Raw genomic sequence first — 13,268 nt, forward strand, 5'->3', positions numbered from 1 at the left:
CACACTCCCTGCGCCTCCCTCTTCCTCCAGGCATACCTCGGGGGCTCCCCACACACCATCCAGGGGAGCCCTGCTTTCTTGATGTGGATACCACCCCACGACCAGGCCCTTTGGAGCATTTCCTACTTAAAAACTCCTGTATGGCACCCCAGAGGATCTTGCCCTATACAGAATTCCACTCTGTAGGAAACGATACGACAGCAGATTTTCAGTGTGCTGTGTAGTTTTTCAGATTCACGTGAGGGAGGAGCTGTCTTAGCTCTCAGAGTTTCTCCCTTTCAACTCTAGTTAAATGAAAGGTAAATCAGCAGAAACAGTCACCCTTTGTGTTTACCACTTTTTAGTTTCTTTTGTTGTTTCTGTTAATAAAAATAATGTGCTCACTATGAAAATCAGTAAAATGAAGGAAAGGAAGCTAGAAAGAACATTAAACCCTAGTTACTTGATACTCTGTTAACAAGTATTTTACTCTGCCTATCATTTTTTTTTTTTTGCATTACACGGGCCTCTCACTGTTGTGGCCTCTCCCGTTGCGGAGCACAGGCTCCGGACGCACAGGCTCAGCAGCCATGGCTCACGGGCCCAGCCGCTCCGCGGCACGTGGGATCCTCCCGGACCGGGGCACGAACCCGTGTCCCCTGCATGGGCAGGCGGACTCTCAACCACTGCGCCACCAGGGAAGCCCCTGCCTATCGTTTTTATACATAGTTGGCATCATACTCTATATGTCGTTTAGTATCTTGTTTTCCCCCCATTAAAAAAAAAAAACTCTTGGTCAAATAATTTTAATTATCAGCATAATATTTCATATTAAAATTTGTTGGATTTTTTTAAAACAACATTCCTCATACCTTTTGCAGGGTCAGCTTTATTAAGATACAATTTACATACAATATGTCATTACTTTTAGGTGTACAAGTTGATGAATTTTGACAAATATGTACAGTCAAATAACCATCACTGTGCTCAAGAAATAGAACAGTTATTCCAGAAGATTCCCTCGTGCCCCTTTGCAATCAGCCCCTTCCCATCCATAGATCCCAGCAGCTGCTGATCTGCTTTCCATTCCTGTAATTTTGCCTTTTTCAGAAGGTCATTTAAATGGAATCATTCAATAAGTAACCCCTTGAGTCTTGCACTTAGCTTAATGCATTTGACGTTTGTCTGTGTTCTTGCCCATGTCGCTGGCTCATTCCTTCTTTCTGCTGAGTAGCAGTCCATTTTATGGACATATCACTGTTTATTTATCCATTTTGCCTGTTGACATTTAGGTTGTTAGCAACTAAGAATCTAGCAGATATAAACATTTGTGTATAAGTTTTTGTGCGAACTAAGTGTTCATTTCTTTAGGAAAATACCTAAGGCTGGAATTACTGGGTCGTGTGGTAAGTGTATGTTTAATTTTATAAGAACCTGGCACACTGTTTTCCAAAGTGGCTGCAGCATTTTGCATTCCCATCAGCCGGGCATGAGGGCTTAATGGCTCTGTACCTTCACCAGTGTTGGTATTGTCCTTTTTGCCATTCTAGTGGTGTGTACTGGTATCTCATTATGGCTTTGGTTTGAATTTCCCTAATGACTAATGATGTTAAGTATCTTTTAATTTGATTATTTGTCCATTTAAATCTCTTTAATGAAATGTTTGTTCAAATCTTTTGCTCATTTTTTCATTGGGCTGTTTGTTTTCTCCTTATTCAGTTTTAAGAGTTCTTATGTATTCTTACGTATTCAGGATACAAGTCCTTATGGGTGTTTTACAAATTCTTCCAGACTGTGCTTTTCTTTTCATTCTCTTAACAGTATCTTTCAATAGTAGAAGTTTTAAATTTTAACGAAATCCAATTTATCAGTTTTTTCCCTTGGATTATGCCTTTGTTGTCATATCTAAGAAATCTTTGCCTTACTCGATTGCAGAGATCTTCTCTTGTGTTTTCTTCTAGAAGTTTTCCAGTTTTAGGTTTTACATTTAGACATACAATCCATTTAGAGTTAACCTTTGTATGTGATGTAAGGTATGGTCCGTCATAGCAGGAGGCAGATGTCCTGAAGTATCTATTTAAAAAGAAAAATTGTTCCTGAATAATTCTTTGCACTCTAGTAACTAAACAGGGCTGTGAAAGTGAGTCCCCCGGAAAACCGACCGTAGCTCTTTGTCCGTTAGCTTTGAGACGGATCCTTCAACAGTCTACAGCTCTCCCTTTCTGGAAGGTGCTAGAACAAACACCAGCAGTGACGTCCAGCTCCCCTCTGGTCTGGGTCTCCTTTACATGGTTCGTAAAGTTCTGTTTCCTCTGTACACATCATTCTTGCTCAGCAGCTGCGCATTTTAGGCAGCTCTCTGACTGCAGGCTGTTGGCTTCCTGGGCAGCCACACGTTCAGTGTTGGGCCACCTTATCCCTAAGGGAAGGGGCCTAACATGCATTAAAAACTTGCTCTGGGGCTTCCCTGGTGGCGCAGTGGTTGAGAGTCCGCCTGCCGATGCAGGGGACGCGGGTTCGTGCCCCGGTCCGGGAAGATCCCACGTGCCGCGGAGCGGCTGGGCCCGTGAGCCATGGCTGCTGAGCCTGCGCGTCCGGAGCCTGTGCTCCTCAACTGGAGAGGTCACAACAGTGAGAGGCCCACGTACTGCAAAGAAAAAAAAAAAAAAAAAAAAACTTGCTCTGTGCCAGGAACCTGGCTGAATCTCAGAAGTCCTGGGTGGCATAAAGTAGCATCGAGTCCATCTTATAGATGAGGCACTGAGAGTTGTTTGGAGTCTTACAGCTAGTGAGATGGTCAGGCCAGACTTGCCTCACTTCACAGCTTTTGCTTATTCTGTTATTTCTCACTAGCTCTTCACAGAGTCGCTCCTGTGCGTTTGATGGCGTACCACCAGACTCACATATACTCCCATCCAGCTAACCACGGGTGCGATTATAAATATGACAACGCAGTTGCTTTTAGCCATTTATCTTTTTTCCTCTCAGCTAGTTTTAATTTATTTCAGCTCCCCACATTTGGCATTGTGGCTTTTACCTTTAGAATGGCAGATTGGCTGCTGTAATATTTCTTTGATATGTGAATTGTAAAAATGCCCTTATTGATGTTTATTTTCCTCCCTACAATTAGGTGTTGTGTGAATGTGTGGTGGAGGAAGGGTCAGGCTGGTTTCAGTCTTATCATGGGCTCTCTGTAGTATTTAGTTGCTCTGGGGAGGGGAGTGTTTATGTTTTGTTTCATTTTTCAATAACCTTTATTCCTTTTCTAACTGGATCATGGCAGTCTTTGTCACGTGGACCATCTCCTGCCCATCTTCACTTCTCAGGAGCAGTCCCAAGAGATGCATGTGCAACACAGCCACGAGACTTGGGGCAGAACACTTCAAATGACCCCTCGCCTGCTCTTCTTATCCTGTCTGTCTGGACTTTATCTCAGTAAATGAGCAGAAGTGGGAATTCTCACTCTAGTGGAATTCCCTATGTTATTTCATGTGTTTGGACCTAGTTACCTTTAGGCATTCCTGTCACTGGCAGTAGCCACTGCCAGCCGAGCGAGTTCCCCTGTTTTTAGAAGTTACTTTCCACTTCAGGCATCATCACAGACCTCCCCCCTTTTGAACTCTTGGCGTGTTAGCGGCTGGGGCTGGCTTTGCCCTTTTCCCTGCCTGCCCTGCTCTAGGGCTTAAATCATGCATGATACCACGGGTACGGGAATGCCCAGTCGTGCATTTTCCATCGTGAACGTGCTGTTTCCTGACTTAATTCCCAGTCACTCGGATCTGGACGTTTGTGGTCCAGGCCGTGACCCAGTGCTGCTGCTGCTGTTGCAGAAAGTAGCTGAATGCAGAAGGGCTTCTAACTTCGGGGTGAAACTGTTTGTAACGGAAGAGACCCTTCAGTCCGAGAAGACTGTAGCCAGTGTTGCTGAAATTGGAAAAAGCTACAAGCTGCTTTTGCCCCTTTTGGGATCTCTGAACTCCCACTGGTTGGCTTCCTGCCACTGTCTAGCCGCCAGCCCCTGAGATTTCTCATCTGGGTGCCGGTCACCACAGCACAGAGGAACCCAGCCACCTTGGTGCTGCGGAAGGATCCAGACCTCATCTCAGCCACTCACTAGATGCCTTGTATCTGTAAAATGGGGATATTGGTACCCCTCAACTGGGCTTTTATGAAGATTAAATGAACTAAGTGCCCAGCATGCTGGCTAGCAAAGAATACAGAGTGGGTTCTCACTGAGAGATACTGTCACTCCTGTAAAATCAAGAGAGGCACCCAAGCAGGGAGGCACTTCCTTGGCCCTACCGTGATGTTTCTGCAGTGTGGCCTCTGTTTGCCGGGCACTGCTCTCCATAGGCAAGGCCCACCCGTGGACTCTCTCCACTTGTGGCCATGCCACCACCCGGCCCTGGCCCTGGTCAAAGCTGTGTTTGCAGCTGGTCTTTTTGTTCTCCCCCCCGGGGTGGTCCTCTCCTTGTTCACCTTGTTTTGTCCTCTCCCACCAGGAAGCATCTCGGACAGCTCAGCCAAGCTCTTTGAGGTCCCTGACACGTGGTAAGCAAGACCTGAGTGGAACAAACCGCTGGTGCTGTTGCTGAGAAGGAAAGAAGCGGCCGGCATTTTTGGAAGCCATACTGTGTTTAACTGAATCCAATGTGGTGCAGGAGGGGTTTGAAACCAAATGTGTGTCTCCTGAAAAATCCCAGTGTTTATCGTCAAGGCTGTGTTCCTTCCTCTTTAGCATCACCTGTCTGCTGGCGCTCAGCATGTCGTTGGCTGTCATGTGTACGTGATTAACCAGGTCATTACTTGTTGCTCATGTGAAACCCTTCCTGTCATGAATCTGTGTTTAAGAATCCACCTGATGGGGAAGGTTGGCCGTGAGATTTCACAGAAAGAGCCGACACTCTTAGGTGCTGTGATCCTGATTTGGGGTTGAACTCTTTCCTGCTTTGAGAGATTCTCATCCACCATCTCATGCTCAGTCCTGGGGGCAGCCTCAGCGCGTGGGTATGTCTCCCAGTAGAGAATTCGGTTGTGTCTGCCTGCTTTCCACCATGGCTGCCTGAAAATATGAGGCTCTCAAGCTTGTTTTCCCAGTAGGAAAATCTCTACCGCTGTCAACACCTGCCTTGACCTTTGGGGCATATTTATTTAGAGTTTTCCCCCTAAGATGTGAGTTTCTCATGGTGGAGTGTAGGAGTGAAAAGTTAATTTCTGTTTTCCCGTGTAGCGCTGCTTTCAGTTTTCATTATCTTAGCCTGGTGTCTTCTCTGTTTGGTGGCATCTGGGGGTGAGGTGGAGTGTGTGCATGTGTGTGAAATCATGACAAATCGACACCCTGTACCAGCCCTTTCTCTGTTGAAACATCACAACAGGGACAGAATCTCGTGGATCTACTTCTGTAGATCTGCTTCATATAGATCATTGTTAGATATTTAACATTTTTGTATCGTGGAAATAAAAATGAAAAATGTATTTCCAAAAGATGAAAATTAAAGAAATTTTCATAGGATTTTGGTTTTTTCCTTTCTCTTCTTTTATAAGTGAATGACATACTTAATCTCTACATAGACATATTTCTCTCTAAAGATCACCCTTGAAAAAGCCCTGGTAAGTCACTAAGCCTGGTGCTTATGGTTTTCTCTTTTTTTTTTTTTTAACCTCTAACCCTTTCACCTTCCTTGATGAGTCAGATGCCTGGTGCTGGAGTGGAGCCCGTGGTAAATGGTGTAGGAGGGGCTGCATCTTTTTCTGGTGGAAAGGATCTGAGTTGTTACGGCTCTGATGAGAATCCCAGGTGTTGTGGGAATTCAGATTTGTAAGACATTTTCCCCAATTAAGGGCCTCTTAACATCTTCCCTTCCCCTTCCCCCTTGTCCCCGAAGTTACAAACCCAGACTTGGCACGAGGAGCTCCCACCCCTGCTCTACGCGATCGCCAGGCACAGCCCAGTGGGAAAGTGTGACAGGAGGGTAAAGACAAAGGAAGGGGTTAGAGGGCGCTGCTGGACTCTCCTGAGTCATTAAAGCCTACGGGTAGAAACAGATAGTACCTGACACTTTTTTTTTTTAATTTTTTTTAACATCTTTATTGGAGTATAATTGCTTTACAATGGTGTGTTAGTTTCTGCTTTATAACAAAGTGAATCAGTTATACGTATGTTCCCATATCTCTTCCCACTTGCGTCTCCCTCCCTCCCATCCTCCCTATCCCACCCCTCTAGGTGGTTACAAAGCACCGAGCTGATCTCCCTGTGCTATGCGGCTGCTTCCCACTAGCTATCTATTTTATGTTTGGTAGCGTATATATGTCCATGCCACTCTCTCACTTTGTCACAGCTTACCCTTCCCACTCCCCATATCCTCAAGTCCATTCTCTAGTAAGTCTGTGTCTTTATTCTCGTCTTACCCCTAGGTTCTTCATGACCTTTTTTTTTCTTAGATTCCATATATATATATATATATGTTAGCATACGGTATTTGTTTTTCTCTTTCTGACTTACTTCACTCTGCACGACAGACTCTAGGTCCATCCACCTCACTACAAATAACTCAATTTCGTTTCCTTTTATGGTTGAGTAATATTCCGTTGGATATATGTGCCATATCTTCTTTATCCATTCATCTGTTGACGGACCCTTTGGTTGCTTCCATGTCCTGGCTATTGTAAATAGAGCTGCAGTGAATATTGTGGTACATGACTCTTTTTGAATTATGGTTTTCTCAGGGTGTATGCCCAGTAGTGGGATTGCTGGGTCGTATGGTAGTTCTATTTTTAGTTTTTAAAGGATCCTCCATACTGTTCTCCATAGTGGCTGTATCAATTTACATTCCCACCAACAGTGCAAGAGTGTTCCCTTTTCTTCACATCCTCTCTAGCATTTATTGTTTCTAGATTTTTTGATGATGGCCATTCGGACCGGTGTGAGATGATATCTCATTGTAGTTTTTTTTGGCAATCTGTATATCTTCTTTGGAGAAATGTCTATTTAGGTCTTCTGCCCATTTTTGGATTGGGTTGTTTGTTTTATTGTTATTGAGCTGCATGAGCAGCTTGTAAATTTTGGAGATTAATCCTTTGTCAGTTGCTTCATTTGCAAATATTTTCTCTCATTCTGAGGGTTGTCTTTTGGTCTTGTTTATGGTTTCCTTTGCTATGCAAAAGCTTTGAAGTTTCATTAGGTCCCATTTGTTTATTTTTGTTTTTATTTCCATTTCTCTAGGAGGTGGGTCAAAAAGGATCTTGCTGTGATTTATGTCATAGAGTGTTCTGCCTATGGAGCTGGAGGAATCAGGCTCCCTGACTTCAGACTATACTACAAAGCTACAGTAATCAAGACAGTATGGTACTGGCACAAAAACAGAAATATAGATCAATGGAACGCTATAGAAAGCCCAGAGATAAACGCACGCACATATGGTCACCTTATCTTTGATAAAGGAGGCAAGAATATACAGTGGGGGAAAGACAGCCTCTTCAATAAGTGGTGCTGGTGAAACTGGACAGGTACATGTAAAAGTATGAAATTAGAACACTCCCTAACACCATACACAAAAATAAACTCAAAATGGATTAAAGACCTAAATGTAAGGCCAGACACTATCAAACTCTTAGAGGAAAACATAGGCCTGGCACTTCTTTTAACGGAATGAACAAGAGGGAAAACCAGGGCGAGGCTGTGATTGGTGTACATACGAAACATATATCTAGCCTAATGAGCATGCCTGGCATAGAAACACAAGAGTGTGGGGTCGCCTAAAGATCTCCACGTGTGCAGGGCCTCGGAGAGAGAGAGATTGGACCCGTCGCTCTCAGGTGTTGAGAGTTTTTCATTGTCCCCTGAAGCCCAGTTCTCCCTGCTCAAAAAGCTATACAGACACACAGGTTGCACCCCTGTCAGTACTGGTTCAGAGGGGCTTGCGGGGGTGGGGGGAGTGCTTTCTAAAAAGGGCCTCTGCCCTAGAGCCTCACTGAATGTACCTGCATCCCAGCTCCGGCTGTGTGTTCCTGGGCATTATTTACCCTCTCTGAGGCTGTTTCCTCAACCATAAAAGCAAGATAATAAACTACCTCATAGGGTGGTTGTGAGGATTAAATGAAGTCACGTCAAACGCCCAGCACACACAAGTGCACAATGAGTCACATTGATATTGGAAGATGATGCTTTTGATCTGAAACCCTGGTTGGAGCTGACATAGGCATGGTTGGGGTGGGGGGGTGTCTGGCTTAGCAGTAAATACCCAGCTGAGCCCTGGTATGTGCCAGACCCCTATTTTCCCAACTGTATCAAATGACTTAAAGCAGGTGAACTGGGTTGACCATCTTCTTGGTATACACACACACACACACACACACACACACGGACACATGCAGGCTGATGTCTCTTCTGGGCCTGAAATCGTAGGATGCTGCTTTGGATTTTTGATACAGAGGCTCAGGGGCATATTATGATGATGGGGCTGTGGTTCTGGGGTTACGTAAGTACTGTAACCAAACCTGGAGGTGGGCGTGGAAGTGGGGACCTCGGTGTTTCAAGTCATTTTGTAGTTCTTTGATTTTAGAGCTGGGATGGAGATTGAGTGCTGCGGCTCTGTCCTTTTTTTTTTAACTTTGTATTCGTCCTGTTCCCCCCCTCCAACATTTTATTATGAAAAATTTCAAACATACAAAGAAGTTGAAAGAATTGTTCAGCAAACACCCGTTTCCTCCCCACCTAGATTGTACAGCTACCATTTTGCTGTATTTGCTTTATTACATAACCATTCAGCCATCCCTCCGTCCACCCATCCATTCATCTTAGTTTTGGATGCATTTCTAAGTAATTTGCAAACATCAGAGCACTCCCCCTCCCAGATCCTTGAGTATGCTTGTCATGAGCCAGAGTTTAATATGTGTTTATATTTGGGGATCACTGGGGATAAAATTTATAGTGAAATGCTCAGATCTTAAGTGTACCATCTGATAGGTTCTAACTAATGCAACACGATCTATCAAGATACAGAACATCGGGCTTCCCTGGTGGTGCAGTGGTTGAGAGTCCGCCTGCCGATGCAGGGGACACGGGTTCGTGCCCCGATCCGGGAAGATCCCATGTGCCGCGGAGCGGCTAGGCCCGTGAGCCATGGCCGCTGAGCCTGCGCATCCGGAGCCTGTGCTCCGCAACGGGAGAGGCCACAACAGTGAGAGGGCTGTGTACCGCAAAAAAAAAAAAAAAAAAAAAGATACAGAACATCACATCATCACCAGAGAATATTCCCTTCTGCTTCTTTCCAGTCCACTCCTACCCACTCCCACCCCCAGAGGTTACCACTGGGCTGAATTTTTTCATCACAGATCAGTCTAACCTTTTCTAGAACTTCATGAAAGTAGAATCATGAAGTCATGCTCTTTGGTGTGAGGCCTGTTTCACTCAGCATGATGTTTTTGAGATTCATCCCTGTAGCTGTGTGTATCCTTTTTTACCACTGAGTATGCACATACTACAGTCTGTGTATCCATTCATGATGGACAGATGCTTGGGCTGTTTCCAGTTGGGGGCTATGATGAATAAAGCTTCTGTGAACATTCTAGTACAGTCTTCTATTTTATTTATTTGTTTATTTATTTTTAATATTTATTTATTATTTTGCCTGTGCCAGATCTTCATTGCGGCATGCGAGATCCTCGTTGTGGCGTGCGGGCTCTTTTTTTTTTTTTAGTTGCGGCATGCGGACTCTTAGTTGCAGCACGTGGGCTTCTTAGTTGCAGCACAGGAACTCTCAGTTGCAGCATGCATGTGGGATCCAGTTTCCCAGCCAGGGATCGAACCCGGGCCCCCTGTATTGGGATCAGGGAGTCTTACGCCCTGGACCACTAGGGAAATCCCCATTCTAGTACAAGTCTTCTTGAGAACAAAAGCTTTCACTGTGGAGGATAAATACCAAGGAGTGGAATTGCTAGATAGGTATATGTTTAGTTTTATAAGAAACTTGCAGATCTTTTACCAAAGTGGACGTATCATTTCACCAGTAGCTCTCACCCTTGGCAACATTTGGCGTTGTTGGTCTTTAGCCCTATAGTATATCTCCCTGCAGTTTTCATTTGCATCTCCCTGATGACTAATGATGAGGTACTTACTGGCCATTTGTGTATACTCCTCTGTGAAGTATCTGTTCAATTCTCTTGCCTGTATTTTGTCAAGTTGTTAAGTCTCTCTACTATTAAGTTGTAGATGTTTATTATGTATTCTGGACATTAGTCCTTTGTCAGGTAGTTGTTTTGTAGATATTTAGTCCCAGTCTGTGGCTTGCTTGTTTCTTTTCTTTTCTTTTTTTCCAGTTTTACTGAGTTATAATTGATGAATAACATGTGTAAACTTATGGTCTCCAATGTGTTGACTTGATACACTCACACATTGCAAAATTATCACCACCACTGCCATCACATCACATGATCACCACGTCTTTTTTTTTGTGGTGAGAACATTCGGGATCCACTGTACCAGAAACTTCTTTTTTTTAATTGAATAAATTGAATGATCATTGACTTACAGTATTAAATTAGTTTCAGGTGTATAACATAGTGATTCAACATTTTTATACACTACAGAATGATCACCATGCTAAGTCTAGTTACCATCTGTCACCATACAAATTGATTACAATAGTATTAACTATATTCCCCAGGCTATACATTACATCTCTGTGACTTTATTTTATAACTGGAAGTTTCTCCTTGTTAATCTCCCTCACCTATTTCACTCATCTTCCCAAACAACTTGTTTGCTTAACAGTATCTTTACTGGGCAGAAGTTTTTAATTTTTTTTTTTTTTTTTTTTTGTGATACGCGGGCCTCTCACTGTTGTGGCCTCTCCTGTTGCGGCGCACAGGCTCCGGACGCGCAGGCTCAGCGGTCATGGCTCACGGGCCCAGCTGCTTCGTGGCATGTGGGATCTTCCCAGACCGGGGCATGAACCCGCGTCCCCTGCATCGGCAGGCGGACTCTCAACCACTGCGCCACCAGGGAAGCCCAGAAGTTTTAAATTTTGATGAAATCTATTTTATCAGTTTTTAAAGAAATCTCTAAGTTGTGAAGATATTCTTTTGCTTTTCTTCTAGAAGTTTTGTAGTTCTAATGTTTGTTTAATTCTACTTTCCATCTTGAATGAATTTTTTGGTATATGGTGTTAGATGGGAGTTGAGGTTCCCTAATTCCATGTGAACATCCAGTTATTCCAGCACCATTTGTGGAGAAGACCTTTCCAGTTGAATTGCTTTGGTGCCTTGCTCAAAAATCTGTCGGTCTAATAACAAGTGTGGGTCTTGACTGTGTGTTTTAAAAGTGTCCTGTTATTATTGCCGATAAGAACAGCAGCACAGAGAGGATCTCACCATTCCTGCGTGTGCAGTTCCCACTTAGACAATTTTGCAGCCCTTCTCTTGATGAGGAGAGGAAAATGCTATGACCCTGGGTTACTGCTGAGGCCAGGCCACTCTCTCCTGACCTGGGAAGCTAGTGCTCATTGAAAATAGTGCCATCTTTTTTAATGCTTTTTTTTTTTTTAATCTCATGACTTAAGTTTCATAACTTCAATTGAAATCTTTTTTTTCCCCAAATGATTCATGGAGTAAATCTCTGCATCTGATTTTGTCGAGGAGGGGAAATAGAATACCTGAAGGCCAGTTCGTGTTTCTCCTGCTGAGCCATGCTCTCTTCCAAGTTGTCTGGTCCCTGCGGAAAGAAGTTCAGTTTGTCCTCAGCCACTTGCCCATTTCTGCCTCGGCCTCCTGCTTTTTCCGGTCATGTCGTGAACCTGAACTTGATAAAGCTCTTGGTGTGGCTGGGCCTGGTGACAACATCCAGCGGCTGGGATGTGCTTTTAAAATTGAAATGTTTCAGATAAGATAATCCCATTGAAAAAGAAAGGACCCCAAAAAGGAGCCCCCTTTTTTTCTTTCTTTTTTTGGGAGTGGGGGCATGGACCTTAATCTGTGTTTCATAAGAAAAGAGATTGAATCTCCATGTCTATTTTTCTTAAGTGAGAACATAGGGAGATATTGGGCCAGATAGCTTGAAGGCAGAGTACCTTGCCTGGTATGCAAATTGTGGATTTGTGCAGAACCCTGGGTGGTGGGAAGCCTCATACACCCACGCCTGACTTGTGAGACTTGGGTGGAAAGTCTTAGTATTTCTGAGACCAGCTGGAGAACTAGCTACGTGCCTTCTGACGCTTACCTCCTCCCCCAGGAGGATGGGTGGGGGCCAGTAGTCCTCCGTCTGGTTGCCTTGCAGGTGCCTCAAGCCCGGACGGTGGAATCTTCCTTACTGGCAATGGCCAGACCACTGGAAACACTTGGCTGAAAATGGTTCCCTCCCACGTTCCAGCTGGTGATGAGAGTAAAATCTCTTTGCACATCTCCCCACTGTGCGCTGCAGTCCAGTTGCCTCGGTGTCATTACCAATACCCAGAATCTGGGAATTCAGAGTCGTTCCTTTTACTCAGGAAGGACTAATCCTACCCAAGAGGTGGCCCTCCTTTTGTTGAATGGGGTAAAAATTAAATAGCATCTTGGAGCGCTGTGCCTACAAGTTACCTTGACAAATGATCGTGACTCGGAAGGTTAGTCTTCTGCCCACTTTTTTTTTTTCTTCTGCCCACTTTTGAAGGCTGGGTCTAAGTGGGGAAAAAATGGAGTGTCCTTTGGGTGTTTGGGTTGTTTTCACAGCCCCGGAATTCTCCATCGTCCAGGTAACTTCATGTTCCTCCGGGTGTGTGTGAATCACCAGGCACTTGGCGTCCTGATGGATGCCTGATAGGAGCACCCCACCTTACGGAGCCTCAGAGCCCTCATTGTCTCCCTTTTCCATCCTCTCATGCCCAGTCAGGCTCTAGAAGAGTTTCCATTAATAACAGGCGTTGAGGAAACCACACATTAGAGACAGCCTGCTCGGGCGCATGGTGTCTGTTCTCTGTGATCGCACTGCCGCTCACCAGCTGTGTGAGCCCGAGGATGCTGGCTGAGTTCCTGGTGAGTCAGACCAGACCCCCGCCTGCTCCTCACTGGGTCACTGCGAGCTGCTGAGAGATGACAGGGAGTGACCGCTCACCATGGTCTCCCCCCACCCCACCCCATTCACTGCCATTGTTCAATTTCACTAGGAAAAACCAAGAGTCTCCTCTGGAAGACACCCACCCTCTGCTCTCTAGAACTTTCCACTTTAAACTCCCCCTGCAGTATTCAACCCTTGCTTTTTGAAAGTAAACCTTCTTCTCTACTGCACTGTGTGTGTTTTTCTATAATCGATCATG

The 13,268-nt window shown here is 44.7% G+C and overlaps 1 protein-coding gene across 1 annotated transcript in view; it reads left to right on the plus strand.

Moving 5' to 3' along the window:
- Positions 1-5,491, plus strand: part of PARN (poly(A)-specific ribonuclease) — a 162,079-nt gene extending 156,588 nt beyond the window's left edge. Inside the window, exon 24 of the mRNA XM_065892259.1 lies at positions 4,482-5,491. Coding sequence (XP_065748331.1) covers positions 4,482-4,534 — 53 coding nt within the window. The 3' untranslated portion in view covers positions 4,535-5,491. The remainder of the gene's footprint in view (positions 1-4,481) is intronic.
- The last annotated feature ends 7,777 nt before the right edge of the window (positions 5,492-13,268 follow it).

Source organism: Phocoena phocoena, chromosome 15 (genome assembly GCF_963924675.1).
Source record: "Phocoena phocoena chromosome 15, mPhoPho1.1, whole genome shotgun sequence".
NCBI classification, from domain to species: domain Eukaryota; kingdom Metazoa; phylum Chordata; class Mammalia; order Artiodactyla; family Phocoenidae; genus Phocoena; species Phocoena phocoena.